General features: G+C 35.8%; 1 protein-coding gene across 3 annotated transcripts; it reads right to left on the reverse strand.

Annotated features, from left to right (window-relative positions):
* Positions 1 to 1,068: 1,068 nt before the first annotated feature.
* On the reverse strand, positions 1,069 to 19,740 carry LOC107792174 (uncharacterized). Of its 3 annotated transcripts, none has more exons than XR_012703217.1 (5): positions 19,399 to 19,738; positions 19,125 to 19,318; positions 14,167 to 14,485; positions 6,601 to 6,691; positions 1,069 to 1,347 (listed from the first exon to the last, which is right to left on the reverse strand). XR_012703217.1 is itself a non-coding variant. In XM_016614367.2 (5 exons), exons 1-5 carry the CDS (start codon positions 19,492 to 19,494, stop codon positions 1,312 to 1,314), a joined length of 741 nt encoding a protein of 246 aa, XP_016469853.1. In that variant the 5' UTR covers positions 19,495 to 19,740; the 3' UTR covers positions 1,069 to 1,311. The 3 variants fall into 3 exon arrangements, 2 of the variants coding, with proteins under 2 accessions (XP_016469853.1, XP_016469854.1); XM_016614367.2 differs by having other exon boundaries at positions 6,601 to 6,696; positions 19,399 to 19,740; XM_016614368.2 differs by lacking the exon at positions 6,601 to 6,691.
* Between the last annotated feature and the right edge of the window lie 525 nt (positions 19,741 to 20,265).

Genomic DNA, 20,265 nt, shown 5'->3' on the forward strand with positions numbered 1-20,265 from the left:
GCAGTTGTTCGCATTCTTCGGTATATAAAGTCAGCTCCAGGCAAAGGATTACTATTCGAGGATCGAGGCCACGAGCAAATTGTTGGGTACACAGATGCGGATTGGGCAGGATCACCTTTTGATAAACGTTCTACGTCTGGATATTATGTTCTAGTAGGAGGTAATTTGGTCTAGTGGAAGAGCAAAAAACAGAATGTAGTTGCTCGATCTAGCGGCGAAGCCGAATATCGGGCCATGGCTATGGCAACATGTGAGTTAATTTGGGTCAAGCAGTTGCTCAAGGAGTTAAAGTTCGGAGAAATCAGCAAGATGAAACTGGTGTGTGATAACCAAGTTGCTCTTCATATTGCGTCAAATCCGGTGTTCCATGAGAGGACTAAACACATTGAGATCGACTGTCACTTTGTCAAAGAAAAAATACTTTCAGGAGATATTGTTACAAAGTTTGAAAAGTCGAATGATCAACTAGCAGATATTTTCACTAAGTCTCTTACTGGTTCTCGTATTAGTTACATATGTAACAAGCTCGGTACATATGATGTGTATGCACCGGCTTGAGGGGGAGTGTTAGTTATGTGTAGTCCCACATTGAAATGTGAGTAATATGTACTTTGTAGACTAGCTATAAATAGGACCCCTTGTATTATATTGAGTATCTAATATTAATAACATATTTTCTCCAGTGCTTTCTCACAACAGTAAATATGTATAACAAATACATCTGCCAGTTATTCTTTTGAGGAGGATACTAAAATTAATTTCTATAAAAAATATCTACACAATCAGGGTGTCACTTATAAGGTAATTACAAGTACACTTTTGTGATAAGATAATCAATATTCAATAATATGAGATGACAAGTTAAAAATGAAAGATGAAAGATGCTAATTGCACCAGCTCTTGTTATGTACCCTCCAGTTACTGTAAGACTTCCCCGACATCATATGACAAGCATTAAAAATGCATCTCCAGATAATAAGCTAAACAAGGACCAGTAACATATCGAGCAATAGAATTCAAAACCTATCTTCAGTTGATGAACCTCATACTGAGACATCTTCAACACGCTTTTACTTGAAAGGTGTAAAATTGCATTGCCAAAATATGGGAACTTACATGATTATCTTTACAGGACAACAAAAAGACAAGGTTTATCATTTGTAATTATCCTGGAAAAGAATACTACCATTTGGTTACTGTACAGAACTCACTACCATACACAAACCTGCTGGATCAAGTGAATAAACTAAATCTCCAGATAAAAAATGGAGAATGGACGTTTCCCAAATGCTCATAGATAAACAACCAATTTCAGACATGCTGGGGACTTCTTGCAGCACTCTCGTCCTGCAAACAAAACTTAATGAATGAGCTAGGAAAAGAATCTATCAAGTAATCAATTTTCCAGTAATACCTCCTCTAACAATCTAAATTGAAAGAGATAAAAAATGCTGCTACTTATCCTACTATTTTACAGTAAAATGAAGCTCATTCCAAGCAGAAATAGTGTTGGGATCAAAATCATGCATCAAGTGGCACCATAAGTTTAGAAAAACAGTAGCACCGCAGTTAAAAGGAGCAATGTCTGTGTCATTGTCACTCCGGATTTGAGATAGAAATAGGAGAGAGATCATCTATATAGGCGAGGGGCAGTAAGTAGGTGAGAAGAGGCAAATGTTCTATGTAACACAGCAGTAATTACCCCAATTTCAGAAACCTAGTAACCACTATCTAACATGTGCTACAAATATCTTACCGGTTGCCTCCCTTTGCAGTACTCCAAAGAGCATTTATCATTTTAAACTACTGCCTAAAATTAACCACCCAATCTAGCAGCTTTCAATCCCAAGTTGGGGTCCAATATATGGATTCTCATTTTCCATGTCACTTAAGTTTAATTAATTTGTATCGCCTATATGTATCATTTTAGGACATACCAATTAGTTGGGATTACGTCTTAGTCATGTTAGTACGTTATCTTAGGTTCAATGTCTGCTGGAGTTTGTCTTTTATGCCAATGGACAATGTAGATAACTTAAAAGTAGAAGCAAGTTTAAATATATGCACTGCAAGTTTAGCCGGCATAAGAAGTTGATGTGAGATTACAGAGGATTGTGGTACCTAATTGCAAACAACTTAGATATCTAGGCTCGTTATTTAAGGAGAATGAAATAATAGACGAAGATGTTATACATAAAATCAAAATCGGGTGGTTGAAATGGAAAGTGCGATTGGAGTGTTCGGTGACATAAAGATGCCTACCAAAGTGAAAGGCAAGTTCCATAAAACAATAATAAGCCCAGCAATGCCATATGTGAGTGAATGTTGGGCTGCAAAAGTCCAACACGTCCACAAGATGAGTGTCACATAGTTGCCGATGCTATGATGGATTTACGATCTCACAAGATTAGACAAGCTGAAAAATGATCACATTCACTAGAAGGTGCAAGTAGCTCACATTGGGAATAAAATGAGAGGTCTTGAGATGATTTAGTTATATCCTGTGAGTGAAGGTGTTAGAAGGGAACGAGGTAGACCTAAATCACATGGATGGAGTTATCTCGAAAGATCAACAATCTCTTGGAATCCATGGACTTAGCGAAAGATACAGCACAATAGAAGAAAAGATCTATATAGGCGATAACAATTAGTTGGGAATATGTTTTAGGCATGATAGCCCACTACTTCAGGTCCAATGCTTTCTAGGAGTATATTAGTCCTATTAGAGATTTTTATGCCCGGATAAAATATAGAGAACTTCTAGTGCTTTTATTTTTATTCTTATTTTGTATAATATTGGCCTGATATGAATTTAAATGGAGAAACATGGCCAGTGAGTATTCACACCCTAACTTGTTTGGGGCAGAGTAGCTGTTGTTAGAAGATGTAGAAAACTTCTCGTGTTAGAGAAACTAATTTTTAAAATGTTGGCTGAAACATGCTTAAATATAGAGACATGAACAATGAGGATACAGATAGCTAATCCCAGTTTGCTTAGACGCAGTTATAGTTGTTGCACTTAACATTAAATCAGAGAGGATAGAGGTTGCAATAAGGTTAGCATGGGGATAGAACTAAATGTGAAAGCTGCTGGGGTTAGGTGGTTAGCTTTTAGCCGGTACATAAAAAATGATTAATGAGGTTAAATATTAAAATAAAAAAGGCAGCAAAAGGAAAGAAAAAGTATATGAGGTTAATTGACAACAATATGCAGAAAACAAGCCCATTCCTTCATATGCATGTGTGGTTCTAGTTCCCTCCTCATCAAAGCACATGGAAATATTGGGAAGCAAGCAACCGATATGCTCTAGAGGCTAAGAAGTTTAGTATCAAACCAGAAAAGAGATTAAAATTAGTCAAAGAAGCAATCCACACTGAAAATTTAGAAAAAGTAGAGAGGGGTGGACTAACTAGAGGGATATGAATACAGAGTATTATGGTGATGATCACAAAGATAACTTCTTTATGAAACAAGGCTAAGTTGAACGAGTATGAAAGTTGCAGAAGTACTTGAAAAGAAAAATTGAACTATGGAAACAAGACTTTACAGGCTTCAAAGCACTTTAAGAAATTAAACTAAACCCAAAGAAAACCTGTCTAAACACTGGAATAATGGAATCTGCCATTGGAAACAAATTGACTAGGAAGACCTCCATCAATGTTAACCCGCTGGAATGGAAGAGGCAGTAAAAAGGGAAAACAAAAGAAAAACAAGAGTACCACAAGATCTTCAGAGACCAGAACAGAGTAATTGCTGGCAAAGACAAACTGAAGCAACCCAACACACAGCTTTGTGACAGTTGATGGGTTTTATAGGACAACCTCCAATGTTCCAATACTTCTACACGTCAGTTTACTTATACACGTCATGTTTACTTTTCCGTTTGGGAAATAAAGAGATGGGGCATTACTAAGGAACCTAAGCACCCTTTTCAGTTTAGGCATTGCAAATATGTCTGATGGCACTAAGATTAAAGACAGAAATTATAGGATTCTTGTTAGCCCTGTGCCCAAGATCGATGTAAGTACTTGCACTAAAAGAAAATGTAGAACATATACTTTGCAACACAAGATGATCCAAAATATACAAAGTGTTCTTCCTATTGAAATTTCAAAGCAGTTCAAGTGCAGCAGAAAGCAATTGTACTCTTCTCAGACGCTAATGTTTTGCGATATGTTAAAGACTAATGACAGTAGAGACTAGATGGTATCTGAGGTATAAATGGAAATTGTCTGAAGCCTTCTCAGATGTAAAAGTGGTGTTTATTAATAGTATAAATAGGAATAGTCCCTGTCTGGTTGACTCGCAAAATCTCAACTCAGAAGGTCTCTCTTTGGAATATACATTCAGATCTCCATTGTCGTCTGAGACCTTAAATAATACTAGGTAAGTGGACCTGTAACAATTATTACTACAGAACAGCAGTAACAAGAGCACTATCTCTTGTTTAGTACCGGACATTTTAAAAGTTGTGCACAATTGACGCTAAAAAGTTAGTCTAATTATGAGATCCGGAAGAACTTCCCAGATACACGGGTTAAGACAGGGAGATCCCCTATCTCCCTTCCTCTTCGTTTTAGCCATGGAAGGACTCAGTCAGCTACAATGGATAGAAGGTTTCAGTGTTGGAAACCCTTCAACAGATTCTATTTCAGTTTCACACCTATTGTATACAGATGACACAATAATCTTCTGTGGTGCTGAAAGGTCTCAGGTACAATACCTCAATCTCACTCTACTCATATTTGAAGCCATCTCAGGCCTGCATATCAATATGTTAAAGAGTGTAATATACCCTGTCAATGAAGTCCCTGACTTGGAAGCTGTGGCTGCTATCTTATGCTGTGATACTGGTGCCTTTCCAACTACTTACTTGGGCCTTCCCTTGGGGGCTAAATACAAATCAGCTGATGTGTGGAATCGGGTCACTGGAAAGGTGGAGAAAAGACTGTCAACATGGCAGCTAGAATACATTTCAGTGGGTAGCAGATTGACCTTGATAAATAGTGTCTTGGACAGCATTCCAGCTTATTGCATGTCGCTCTTTCCTATGCCTAGTAAGGTCCTAAAACAACTACACAAAGCTAGAAGAACCTTTCTCTGGAAAGGTAACTCTGAAGGTCATAAGAGTTACACCTTGTCAAGTGGTCCCGAGTAATACAGCCAAAATCCCAAGGTGTACGGGGATTCAGAGACCTTGCAAAGCACAACAAGAGCGTGGTAATGAAATGGTTGCTACCAAACATGGGCAACAGTCCCACTGGTGCACTGAACAGAACAGAGCACCTTATGGAGCAGGCGCTTGGAAGCACATCAGCAGCTTATGGGAGGAATTCTCACAGAACATATCATTCAAGATTGGAAATGGGTTACATGTCAAGTTCTGGAAGGATAAATGGTTAGGCACAAACACCCTGAAGGACAGTTATCCACTCTTATATCAGATAGCCAATGCTCCAGACTCAACAATAGCTCAAAACAGATCAGAAGGAACTTGGGACCTCCTGTTTAGAACAAACATGCAGGACTGGGAACTAGAAAGTCTTTTGAAACTGTACGGAAGACTTGGAAACTTCTCTATGAATGAATTAGCATCAGACAGACTCAAGTAGGGTAACTCTGAATCAGGCTCTCACGCTGTGAAGGCAGGCTATAGACACTTCTGCGAGTAGAATGAAATCATTGACTCCTGGCCCTGGAAACTGATTTGGAAGACAAAACTGCCCAAAAAAGTAACCTGCTTCTCATGACACCTCTTAAGGGAGCCTGTCTCACACAAGAAAACCTCTGTAGAAAGAGTTCCCAACTAGTTTATACATGTTACATGTGCCAACAAAATTCAGAGTCTATTAGCCATCTTCTTCAATGCCCAGTAGCCGCTGCCATGTGGTCTATGTTTTTTTCCATTCTGTATAAGCTGGACCCTACCTCAGGGCATTAAGGAAGCAGTTGAAGGGTGGAACAAGGGGAAAGTTGACAGAGCCATTAGGAAAATCTGGAAGATGATCCCCCTTGTATCTTTTGGGTTCTTTGGCAAGAAAGGAATCACAGATGTTTTACTGGAATTTCAACTCCTCCCTTTTTGAAGGCTAGAGGTCTAGTGTACCTTTTTAGTTGGAGCAACCTAACCCTGTAAATAATGTTGCCTCCTATCTAGATTTTATCATTTCACTTACTTTGACTTAGGCCATGCTTTTGTTCTTTTGCTTTTTTGGTTAGCTCCCTGGCTGGAATTGAAACACATTGTAATGGAGCTAACATTGGCCTCTTTTGTATTTCTGCATCTCTGGATTCCATCAATGAAACATCTTACCCCATCCAAAAAAAAAAAAATCCAGATACACTTCTCATTCAATGATGGAAATATCAGTGGCAGCCACCTAATAAAGAACTCAATTTTCCAATCAATACAAAGTCCACGAAAATCAAAGTGCTCTTCAGGATTTAAAACTGTCATTTAGCAATTAATGCCTATACTAACTAGTAAAGAGGAGGTGCATTGCAATCTATAACATCATTTAGAGCATATGAAGTCCAAAACTAAGAGTTATGAGGAGCTAACTTGACAAAGTCAAACATATTATGTTTTGACTACTCACGTCGGTGATGCGGATAGATCTGCTCATTGATGGCTTAAATTGAATTGTTTTCGCCGTAGAAGGTGATCCAGTCACAATGCCATTATTTGGACTACCCTAGGAACAACAGAATGAGAATATAATGGCCATCAAATATAACATAAAAAGAATCTTATTAGTTAATCATGCTCCAGGTAAACTCAAAAATGCAGAAAAATGTGCACTAAATCTCAGAGTAAGAAACCACTGTAGAATATAGCCATCATGCACTTTGTAACAACTGCCCACTGCATTTTCTGCTACAAAGATGTATCATTGTGCTTTTACTAGCTTCAGAAACTCCTATTTCTCCAAAGTTATGTAACACACTTTCTATTTTAGGATGTCCTAAATATTTATCTCACCTTTCAAAAGTAATATAATGCATACAAATTTCACGAATCCAAACTCATTTAACAATTCAAATCTAAGTCATGATGTTTTCCACATCGAACTAACTTTTGAATTACTAGTTTAATATTTTCTGTCTTTTGAGGTTTTTGCACACCCCTTAAGAAAAATATTTAATAGCCTTAATCATAAGAGTTTTTGTCTAAACTACCCTTTATTTCTCTTTTAAACTTTTTTCTTTTAAGTGGACAATATGATCTTTGATTCAGATTAGCAAGAACATCAACTACAAAGTCGAGTGAAAGATTAATTTTCTTTCAGTACACTAATCTCTCCCATATCCACATCTCACTCTATTCGCGTGTCACTCTCCATCAACTCTTACTTATCTCAATAAGCTCCAGTGAAATTTAATTGGTGCTAAAAATTTCAACTAGAAGATTTTATTCTGATAAAGATACGGACACTGGGCCTAGCTCAATCTCAAAAACTAGCTCATGAGGTGAGGATTGCTCAAGTCATATAAGGAGACCAAGTCCCCCGTCCCTTAGCCGATGTGGGAGACTCAAGACCCATCCCCCCTTCCACGGCACGCCCAGGCCTACCAACTAGAGCGTGGACAAATAATATGGGGGCCCAACATCGGTGAAATAAAGATTTAGGATGGTTCCGGCTCTGATACCATGATAAAGATATGGACAGTGGGCCTAACTCAACCCCAAAAGCTAGCTCATGAGGTGAGGATTGCCCAATCCATATAAGGAGACCAAGTCCCCCATCACTTAGCCGATGTGGGAGACTCAACATATTTAATTATACTAGAATTTCAATATTCCCCACAAAACATTATCCTATAAAAGAAGACTTAACTATCTTAAATGCAAATAAACATGGCTACAAGACTGAGTTACCAAATTCCATCAATTCAATTAAATCTAAACATGACTGTTGAACCTGACAATGATTATATTGCAACAAGTGTTTTGATCTCAATGTTGATATATTATATAGTTCCTAACCTGAATCTTAATTCAAACTCTCTAAGAGTTGAGACATCTGTAGATATTGAATTTTCGGCTCTCCATTTTTTTAGAAACAAATTTGCATCATCTTTTGTTTAAAATAAATATATAATAGGAGATGAATGACTACTAATCTAAAGTTAGCGTGGTTTAATTGCTCAAGAAGATCCCACTTTGATCTAGTAATTGTCAATACACTTGAAAAATGAGTAAGTAGTGATTATATTGCATGTTCCATTTTTCAATGACAGTTGAGAGATTTTTTAGAAAATTGTATACCACCTCCTATCTCCATTATTTGTGAATTTGGCTAAATGAATTTCTTTCAGAATATTTAAAGATTCAAAAAATAAGAAAGGCAATTGTTTTCAAATATGCTCTTGCTCTAATAAGTAATCTATACAATTTTCTGATTAATCTCTCAACTGTCATTAGAATATTGAACACACCATATAGTCATTAATGACTCATTATCCGAGCTTATTTACATTTACTGAATAAATCAAAGTGGAGAGGTTTTCTAGCCAAGTAAATTACACATATATTAGATTAGTAGTCATTCATCTCCTATTATAAATTTAATCTTGACCAACAGATGTTGTGATTGAGATCAGACAATTGTTGTCTACCAACATAATTATTGGCAGGTTCAATAGGAATGTTTAGACTTAACTGAATTGATTAAATGTGGCCGCTCTATCTTTTCCAAGTTTATCTCAATGTTTAAGAAAGTTTGCTACATTTAAATTTCTTTGAGGTTTATTGAGGTAAGTAAAAATTGATAGATGACACTTGAATAAGGTAAGACTTGGATAGGGGAGAGATTAATATACCAAGAGAATGTTAATCTTTTAATCGACATGCAGCTATTGTTTGAATAGATACTCAAGAATCATAATGTCCACCTTAAAAAGAAAAGACATAAAGGATAGTTTAGATAAATACTCTTATGATTAAAACTATTAAATGTCTTTCTTAAGGTGTGCGCAAAAATCTTAAAAGATGACTAGTATAGGAAAGAGGTTATTAAATCATTTATTGGAGCAACGATAGATTCGGAAAAAATAAATGAATGACTCTTGGTTTTCTATAATGTCAAATATATTGAAACAAATTCAAATGATAAGAGATAGTATAATTTGAAAATATTTCTCAAACTCAATGCCTAGCCAAACACATAAAATAGGACGAACGAAGTAAATATATAGAGATCTTTTTTAGGGATATCGTTTAGAAAACCTTATCTAGTTTGGTCTAAAAAATCATTTAATGCTCGCGGATAATTCACAGATCAAATTCTACTAAGGACTATTTTCTTGACTGACTTGGCCGCGGAAGAAAAAAGGTTCTACAGTAATTGTCAGTCTTAAACCAAGATCTTTAGTTAGCCAGCCATGGGAATTCACTTACAATTGAATATTCAGATAAACACTCTTCAAATATAACAGTTAAAGATAGAGCTAGAAAGACATGGCCTATACAGTTCTACTAGAAAAACCATTTGAATCATAATAGTTAAATAAAATATAATGTCAAAGTAATGAAAATCATGCTTTAAGTTTTGCATAAGAACTAACATGCACACAATCTTCCAGTTCAGCTTTCTATTGATGATTATTAATCTATTTCATCATATAGCTTTATGGTATTTTTGAAAATAAGGCTTCATTATACTGATCACCTGTCTATCTTGGTATAGGTAATGGGACATATACCTATAATTGATTACCTCCCCCGTAAGACTTGAGTGTCTTGGAACTCGAAATGTCAAGTATTTCTGCCACTTCCTCCTTGATATCTTGTATCTTACTCCTATCTCATTTTGTCACACAACCATAATTTTCTTATAATTATCTATCCAGCACTTTTTTAAAAAAAAAAAAAAACTGAAATAGTTGGGCAAATTTGCTAGATGAACTATGTTTAGGAGTTTCTTTAGTCAGTTTAGAGATGTGTATGTTACTAGAAATTGAAAAGAATCCTTTTTTGGTAAAGAACATTACGTATTGAATATAGGAATGAAACATAAAATGGAGGAATCCTTGCAAATCCTTTTTTTTTTTTTCATTATCAAAAAAAAAAATATAACCGAACTGAACTAACTGGATTGAGCAACAATTGTTATTGTTGTCGTTACTGTAGATAGACAACATACTCAATATATTTTTGATACTAGCTAGCATCCATAAAGGAAATATTGTGACTTATACGAATATTCATATATCGTTTTTTTTGGATAACTGTGGTGTCCAGACCAACTTGCGCGCACCTCAACTAATTACACTGGATACCTACCACCTCCTACCAGCAACAAGTACCAGGCAACTCTATCCACCAAGGCTTGAATAGATGGGAAAAAATCACCTAGTGTTTTTTGCCTCCGCTGGGATTTGAACCTGAGACCTCATGGTTCTCACCCACTTCATTGATCACTAGGCCACACCCTTGGGTTCACGAATATTCATATATCCAAAATATGTGATTTATAGTACTATTCGTATAGTATCTCCAACACAAAAATTACAACCGACGTCCAAAATCAACTTGAAAGTTAGTTAGTTTGACTCCATATAAATCTTAAAAATATGTGGTTTATATCAATATTCGTAGAGTATCTCCAATTAAAAATTATAATCAATGTTCAATATCAACTTCAAAGATAGTAAGTTTGACTTCCAGTGTTAGCGGGCAGAAAGATGAGGCATTTTCAACATAATAGAGGCTTGTATCAGATTTTAGCAGGTCTTTTAAAGCAAAAAGCGTGAAAAAATGACTAGGTCCATGGGGTCGTTGCGAGAATTGAGAAATGAAGCGCAAGTTTCAGAAATTAAAAAATACCAAACATATATGAATTCAGCACTGTAATAATCACACTGCAACTAATATAACTAATTTTAGTATCTAATTTATAATACTGCTGAAATTGATCCAAACTCCTCAAAATTACGATTCAAAAAATCAGCCGCTTCTCGTTAGGATCACTTTGCATGTCACTGTTTGAAGTACACACTTCCCTGAAGTGCATGGCTTCGCTACGAAGTGATAACCCCACCTTATCGCTTCATCGCTTCAACTGACAGGGTGATGGCTTTTAATGCAACTGAATTCTAGTGGTACATACTCCCTTCTATCACAAACGGACTATTCTACTTTCTATGGTTTTCTTTTACTCAATATTGTGTACAGGCAAGGACGTATATTATTTCTCAACATTCTTCAATATTGTTTCATATTAACAAAAGAATGCTAATGATTTTTATACTAAATAATGTTCTGTATCTTTCAAAAAGTTGACTATCTCAGTTCGTAAGTTCTGGCTATGGAGGATGGCTGGTGGCGGTTTTTGTTTAATCATTTTTTTAATCTGAAATCTAATCTAATCACTTTCTTTAAGGGGAGCCTTGGAGAAACGGTAAAGCTATCTCCGTGTGAAGGTCATGGGTTCGAACCGTGGAATCCGCCGCTTATGCTTGCATCAAGGTAGGTTGCCAACATCACACCTCTTATGGGTGTTTTGGTTGGGATACAAGTTATCCAAGGATTAATTATCCCGGGATTAGTTATCAAGAGATTGTTATTCCAACCAAACGTGGGATAAATCATCTCAAATTTAATTTCGGGATTAATTATCCCTTATCCCTCATACCAAACGAGCCTTTAGGGTGCGGCCCTTTCCCGGATCTTGCGTGAACGCGGGATGCTTCGTGCATCGGGCTGCCTTTTTTTAACATGTCAAACCACTGAACATTGTGTCACTCAAAAAATAGAATAAAAAGGAAGGATTATGTTGGTGCTAAAGAGATCAACATTTCAGCAATAATGAAAAGAGAAAACGAGGATAATATCAAAATGTAGGAAGAACAGAGGGAGATGACGCAAAGCATCTTCAAGTGCCTGAAATTTCCAATATGGAATGTAAAAACCCTACGGGACCTGTTGTGCTAAAGAGATCAACATTCAGCAAATAATGAAAAGAGAAAATAAGGATAATATTCAAATGTAAGAAGAATAGAGGGAGATGAAGCAAAGCATCTCCAAGGGGCTGATATTTCCAATATGGAACGTAAAAACCCTGCACAATCTAAAAGATGAAGGCAGCAGTAACATATGAATTATGAAAAAGAGCTGGGGAACTTCTAGAATTTGTACTCGTGGTGGCAATTATGAAGAATTATTGTATGTGGAGTACATGAGGAAGTCGTGTCCCAGAATGATGTCCACTTTGGTTCGCTGGAGTTGGGAGTGCTGATGGAGTAAGGCAGCTTCAAGGTTTTTTCTTTTTGGTTTGTGTCCTTTAGTGTAAGAAGAATATGGTGCATCTTATTAGATAGATAGCGCGCTAAGTTTTAGTGATTTTATTTTGCAGACAGTCACTGACCAGGCGAAACTAAAGAATTATTTTATTTAAAGTAGAATTTATCTCCACCTATATCAGCCAATTGAACCAGGACATCCATATCTGGAAAGAGGGTATACTTATTAAGCTTGCTTTCCAAATGTCGTTATTATGGATGCTGTAGAAGATGTTTCCTTATTTTAATTAGAAAAGATGGAGTAGCACCAAGGAATGTACAACAATTACACTTCAGTCCCAGACAAGGTGTGGTCAGCTATATGAATCCTCTGACAAACTAGAAAATCTTCTTAAAAACATTATTCTGTAAAAAACGCATTCAATGATTTATACTAAATGGAATATCATAGGTACTCCCAAGAGAGCCTCCCCCTTGTAATGATCCATCTACGGATCAACCCCCCCATGTGAGCTTATCGAGACAGTTTCTGTTTATGGGTCCCACCACTGCACCATGCTCCCTCTACTCATGTTTTCTAAGTAAAACTACTACTTCTCATTTGCACTAAAAACAAAAACTCCCTCGAACATTCCACATAAGTGCAAAGGTACCACTTCCCATCTATGCTTTTGTGCCTTTTTCCTTTAATCTTCCTGGAATTTTGATCATAAACTGTTGTATCATATAAATTTGGAGAAAGTACTTTTTTTTTCTAAGTATATCAAAATTTAGTGAAGCTTCATACAGGAACAAAGAGACCGGCATGCCATAGGAAAGAGTCTCCGAGATTTACGGCAAAAAAAAAATACAGAGGAATTTGGTTTAAATTTTGATCAAACAAACTAGCAGAGAAATACCTTGGCAATCAAGAAATGGAGTTCTATAAGTTAAAGTGGTCAAATTTAAAAAAATAAGGCAACCAAGTGTATATCCCTGGTTCATAATCTCCTCTTGGAAATTTATAGAATTATTTCTTTTATTAACTGTTGCTAATATTGTAGAATGCCCCGAAATATGCCCATTTCCAGGGTTGAAAAGTTTTGCGCATCTAAAATATTAAACATTTTCCTAACAACCTTTATAATTATAAGTTAGAACATCGATCATCCACTCAATCTACAAGATTCAACCCCAAACTAGTGGCAGATAAGTTGAGTTGTAATCCTGACCTATTCCTCAATGTAATATAAAAGCAGTAAATGTTTGTATTCCTATCAAGCTAATTATTTCAAAAAAAAAAAAGGGCAGCCCGGTGCACAAAGCTCCGGCTACGCGCGGGGTCCGGGAAAGGGCTGGACCACAAGGGTCTATTGTACGCAGCCTTATCCTGCATTTCTGCAATAGGTTGTTTCCACGGCTCGAACCCGTGACCTCATGGTCACATGGCAGCAACTTTACCAGTTACACCAAGGCTCCCCTTCAAGCTAATTATTTCAAATCAAACAAAAATATTTAGTGTGGATTCAGGTTAAGCAGATTATAATACTCCTTATAGCACTCTATAGCTGACAACTAAATTGCCCCAAACCCAAACCATATATCTCGAGCTATGAACCAATTATGTATATGAGCAAATATTTTTCTTCTTTACTTCATCTTTATTTTCCTCTAGTCAAGCAAAACTAGATCAGCAGTTGTTCCGGTCAACTCACCAGGTCAGCATCCCAATTATATCATGTTTCCACATCCATATACATTTTGTAAATGTGTAAAGCAAACAAGTTGGAGGAATATGTCATGGAGAGTTCAAATACTTATGAAACAAATCAAATTCAAGGTCCACATCACTTACTAAGACAATTCAAAGCAATTGAACATTCATATTACATATAAAAGGATAAAGAAAGAGAGGAAGGAAAGCGGCAAAGTGAGCTGCGTACCCTGCAAAAATATGTTTCGTCTTTACCGTCTTCGAACAAGGAGGAATAATATGCAGGATCATATACAGAACCACCTAGAGCATCATCAGAATTGGATGGCTGTCTAGTTAAGGGAGTTGCAGGATTGAGAAAACTGTTTCTCATATCAACATCTGCTTCTCGGGGAACTGAACTCTCTATATAAGAAACACCCAGCCTATACATTTGAATCCACAATAGTGAAGATGATAATCTCACACAAAATCCAATAATTTGCATGGAGAGAGTGAGTTTCACCGAGAAGATAACAAAGGTTCCATAAATTGTAGACGAAATATTCCTGCATGGATAAATGAAGTTCAGGAAGAAATTTTAACTTTTATAACATTTAAGGACTGTGGTAAATTTACTGGACAAGGATGTCTGAGAACACAATATATGAGTGATGGCTGGCTCTACCTGCATTCTTAGAAAGTGATGCAGCAGCCAATGATGTTACCAACAACAACAACAACAAAAGTACTACGCTTCAGTCCCAAACAAGTTGGGATCGACTATATGAATACTCACTGACCACGTTACCAAAACCCAAAAAACAAAATCCAGAAAGTGAGCAATAGAGAAGCTTCTATTCTTAGGCATTGTTAACTACTTGTGCTCAAAGGAATTCAAAGAACTAAAGCTAGAAGTTAATTACTTCGATGATATTTAGCCCAGACACCCATTTATTAGCCTATTACTTGATTGCTTTCTATAGAGGAAAAGATAAGGGTGTGTACTTATCATCAGTCTTAGTTATGCTACACGAACACAAGGCAATTCTTCTAGAATATTATTACATGGGGCAACAGGAGCACAGAGGAGGAACTTCTTCCATAAAATTTGATAGTATCTTTTCTTGAGTCAGTCAGTCTCATAGTATTTTCCATATTTGATATATATTAAATAGGAAAAAATGAATTTGGAGAGTGTGTTGATCCTTAAACATAAAAAGAGGAGGCCTCGCTAAGTAACCTCCTTTACCAAGTATAGATAGCCTATCCATAGAGCTTCCAAAAGATGATGGCACTGATAATCTGTGAAACCTAGATTTCGAAAGCGGGGAGATTTAGGTGGATGCGGAAAAATCAAACAAGACAAGTAGAAGTTCATGCATAATTATTCCCTGCATCTTTGCAGAAGAAAAGCTGGAAATACCTTTAAAATGACACAAACAAAGGGAGATAAGATGATACTGAGGGAGGTGGCGCAAAATATTTTACAATTCTTTCACTTGTAGCTTCCAGAAAGAGGAGATAAAATGGAGGTGTGGAAACCGAATCTCCGAAAAATGTAGCTTTCTTTGATGGGTCTGCAAGCGGAAGACACTATTTTAAAGGCGTACAATCTGGAAAAGAGCAGGATGATATAGTGTGAGTTGGTGCTGCATGTGCAAATTGAAGAAAATACTAATCATCTCTTGTTGCATTGCAGGTTCGCTCATAAACCCTGTGTTCTCATTTTTCAATATCTCATGAGCGTTACCGAGGACAAATGGGAGATTACTGAAGATCGGCAAGAAAGGAAGGCAGCATGGAAAAACTACTCCATTCTGTCTTGTTTGAAGCTGTGGGCCGAATTAACGAAAGAAATAAGAGAAGGTTTCAGAGTAGTGAGAATGATGTAAAGCATTAAAGATTTTTTTGTTTCATGTTTTAAGATAAAGAGAAAATACCATGTTGTATAAATTCTTGGTCAAACCTGGTAGACAACTGTGGATAACTTAAAAGTGAGTCATGTCCACAATTTGTACATATTCTGTGAAACTGACTTGTGTTTAATAAGAAAATTTCTTGAATTAAAGAACTGCAAACTGACACGTCTGCATGACCACGTTTCTTTGTCACTTTAGTGTTATAACTCAGATGGATGTAAATGGAATGGGAAAGTGAGTGGAATCGTCTCGGTTAGATCTTTCTGTTACAAGAATATCAAGACCCCTCTGATGCAACTTCTGTGGTTCTTTGTGATCCTTCTGTACAAACCAACCTTACTAAGTGCTACTTTATGATTAATAAATTCCTTATTTACTATCAAAAGATATCGCCTTCTAGAATAGGAAATAACCATTATATTGCTTCCATTGATTCGGTCAATCTAGAAATTTATAGAAATAATCCTCCTCAGGGAACTAGGAAATTCCCATTATTCAATTTCCGATTTCCGTTTCTTTTCACTAGTCACCAGCAAATATCATTTTCATGGCTTCTACACTACCGTTTACTTTTCCATTACTGTTGTGCTTATGCTTTCCTTGAGCCTAGGGTTTCTTGGAAACCACCTCTCTACCTCCACAAAGTAGGGGTAAGGTCTGCAAACACACTACCCTCCCCACCCCACTATGTGGGATTACACAACACTGGGTATATTACTGTTGTTGTAGTCACCAGCAAGTATCAGTTGTCCTTTAATCATTGGTTATCAAAAAATATCAGCTTTCCTTTCATCATTCTTTGGTGCTTATAGTGAATAGCCTTTAAACCCAAGTCCTTTCTCATATTCTTTTTCAGACAGAATTTCCAGGTCAGTCCAGATTCAAATTACTATTCAACAAGAGAAGATCCCCACACATTTTTAGAAGACCCCCGCAATTGTGCAACGTCAATCTTGGTGCCAAAGCACAAGTTTAACCCTGATTTGAGAAATGAAAGAACCATAAATTCATTCAAGCTTAATTACCTATATATTCAGCTCTATTTATGAAAACAGTTGGAGTATCTCTGTAGAGCCTTATATTGGACCTCAAGAGATACATCACAAAAGATACCAATTATTTATCTCTTACATTGCTCCAATCTTCCATTTAACACCAACGCATTTAGTTGTGAGAACTCTTAAACACTTCATCTTTCCTCCATCCACGCTACTGTTAGTATCATACTTCTAATTTCAGATACTCATAAATTTTCAATTCCATGCTGGCATTTTTAACTTCCAATTGAAGAGTGAACATCTGATAAAGCTTCTCCAGTGCATCTACAGCTATAACTAAGAACATAAAAAAATGAAAAAATATTTTTTTTATTACTCACATGGTGGTTTCAAGGCATAAATCAGAATAAATGCCTTACATTTATATTTAAAGGCTGTAATACATTAAAGCTAGAGACTACAATTTACATATCAATTGGAACTCCACTACAGCTCACTCACTCCATTTCTAAAGCACATGCTGGTCGAATATCTTAATTTATCGATCACTAATCCGCATCAATAGTTAACTTTAACAATTTGCATCTTCAGAAAAATACATGATTCAAAAAGCAACAAAAATTTTGGATGGATGGCGCATTAATTTGATGAGATAGAGAATATCTATATCATATGACATATCACTCAGCCTTTCATGTTTCGTCATTGACACAACAATTTTATGCACTAACAAGCACAAAATAACAATGAATCATATGATTATCAAGACATTAGAAAACCCCCAAAACATTGAAAGCACAAAATAGCAATGGATTATATGATAATCAAGACATTACGGAACCCCCAAAACAGTCCTGGTATTCATTAAGGTTTCACTTCTTTTTTTCTTTGATAACCGGGAAATTCCCAAGGGTTAGTGGCACACGATTTGAAACTCGGTGGATAATGCGCCCCCAACCCTTCTCCACCTAAATACCAGATTTTTGTTTGCGGGCAAGGTTCGAACTTGTGACGTGTGCCTAACTCACAAGTCATGAGTTGTACTCTTACCACTAGATCAAAGTCCTGGAACTCATAAAGTTTTCTTTTCTCCGATCTTCAAATATGTTTAAAGCAAGTTTGGCATCAAAATATCCTCTAAATAAGGACACCTTAAGAGAGTGATTCTCAAATTTCGAGAGATTTTTAGCACGCACAAGCAGCTGGGGTAACATGTTGTTAGTTAGTTATGTTAACTTAATACGCCAGTCAATACTACAAAAGATATTCAAGTGAAATAGTTATAGTGGTTTGTTACTTTATAGTCCCATTCTTAATACACTAAGGGGTTGTTTGGTTGCTGGTTAGAATTATGCAGGTATTAGTAATATATGGATTAGTTATGTAGGGATTAGTTATGTAGGGATTAGTTATGCAGGGATTAATTATGCAGGGTTTAATTATGAAGAGATTAGTTATGTAAGGATTAGTAATTTATGGATTGTAATGTAGAGATTATTTTTTGTTAAACGTTTATTTTATTTTAATTATATGTGTAATTTAAAATAAATATGAGGTTTTTTTGGTCATTTGATTGTTTAATCCATGTATTACTAATACATGTATTAGTTATTCCACGTCCTACCTTGCATAAATAATACATAGATCTGTTGTATAACTTATCTATGTATTACTTATACCCCAATGAAAAAAGCAACCAAACATAACATTAGTTATGCTGACTTTTGTACAAAGTAACTAAAGGCTACCACACATGGTACTCCCTTCGTTTCAAAAAGATTGTCTTAGTTTGACTTGGCACAAATTTTAATAAAGAAGGGAAGACTTTTGAGATATAAGCCATAGCATTTGTATGGTTATAAAACTTTTGAAAATTGTGGTCTGAAACTTGGCATAACATTTGTGTGGCTATAAATGCTTCTTATTAAGAAAATATTAAAAGGTGTCAATCTTTTCGAAACAGACTAATAAGTAAATAGTGTCAATCTTTTTGAAACAGAGGGAATATTAGTTATGTTACTCCTAAGACATGAATAATTTACCCTGTAACCAGCTACCAAACGACCCCTAAAGCTATACAATTATGAAAAGTTCACTAACTCTTCCCTCTATGAATTTAAGTTTTCTATGGTGTAAAAAAATATTTACACAATCGGTCACTTAAAAGTAATTGTAGGTAATTTGATTTAATAGTAAGAATTTGTAACCTAGAATAAATGGCAAGTAACCTAGAATCAGGTTAAATGGCACTGATGTAAAAAATTCATTACAGTCAGTGTATAACTTACCAGATTTCGGATGCGAAAAGAAAGAACCAAGAAACGTCGAGTAAGATGGCACAGAAGAGAAGGAGAGCGTAAGTTCTACCAAGACTCTGACTGCTACTCTCAATAGCCACCAATGCGAATAACCCAATCCCTAAATTGATTAGTGAAACGCCGTTGTATAATGCCCCAAGAGATCCAATCATCGCACAACCAATCTGAACATTAATTAAATCACAAATTAATCATAAGTTTATTTATTTATACCGAAAATAAGAAAAGAAAAATCAAAAAGTACCTGAACATAGATGAGAATAACAGCAAAGGATTGAATCCTGTCATAATCACGAAGCCACGTCTGTATCTGAGTTCTAAATGCAGAACAAAGCATCATATACCCAAAAACAAATTGAGGAAAAAAGGAGTAGTAGTAGAAGATTAATGATCGTCGCGGGCAATGGGTTCTACATTGAAAACCCTGCAAAAGCGTTCGAATTTCGCTTCTACAAAGCGATGGCAGTTCCTGTTATTGATTGTGCTTTCATTGGATCACTGAAGAACCTTTTAGAATTGCATTTAAGGCAGTTATGGGAAAAAAAGGACCAGCCCAGACCCAGAGCAAGGAAAGCCGATTTCCGGGATGTGTTGGTTTCTTTCTTTAAAAATTAAAAAACAAATCGACGTAATTCTCGATTTTTATTTTTAATTAAAATTTGCAATAGCTTTTTCTTTTCTTTTTTTCCTTTTCTTTTTGAGTAAAAGTACAAAATAGTTACTTATGTTTGCGACGGGTTAATTTCACTAATTGTCATCCAATTTATCATTTATTTTACAAAAGTCATTTATTTATTTTCCATCACTTAAAAAAGTCACTCAACTTTAACTTTGTAACTTAAAAGTCATTCTAGTTAAAAACCTATAAAATATGACATGGCATTAAATTTAATTAAAAAACCTAATTATAGTGCCACATAAGGTTAGATGGACCATACTCAGTTTAGACCCATTTCATTCAAATTTGATTTGACCCATAACCCAAATGGATTTTAATATTTGAACATTAGAAGGAAAAGAAGAAAACAATTATTTTGTACTAAAAATATCTTACTTTATTTGTTACGTAATAACCTTAATGTCACCGCCTATAATTTCATTAAAAATATGA

This window comes from Nicotiana tabacum, chromosome 19, assembly GCF_000715075.1.
Source record: "Nicotiana tabacum cultivar K326 chromosome 19, ASM71507v2, whole genome shotgun sequence".
In the NCBI taxonomy this organism is placed as follows: Eukaryota; Viridiplantae; Streptophyta; class Magnoliopsida; order Solanales; family Solanaceae; genus Nicotiana; species Nicotiana tabacum.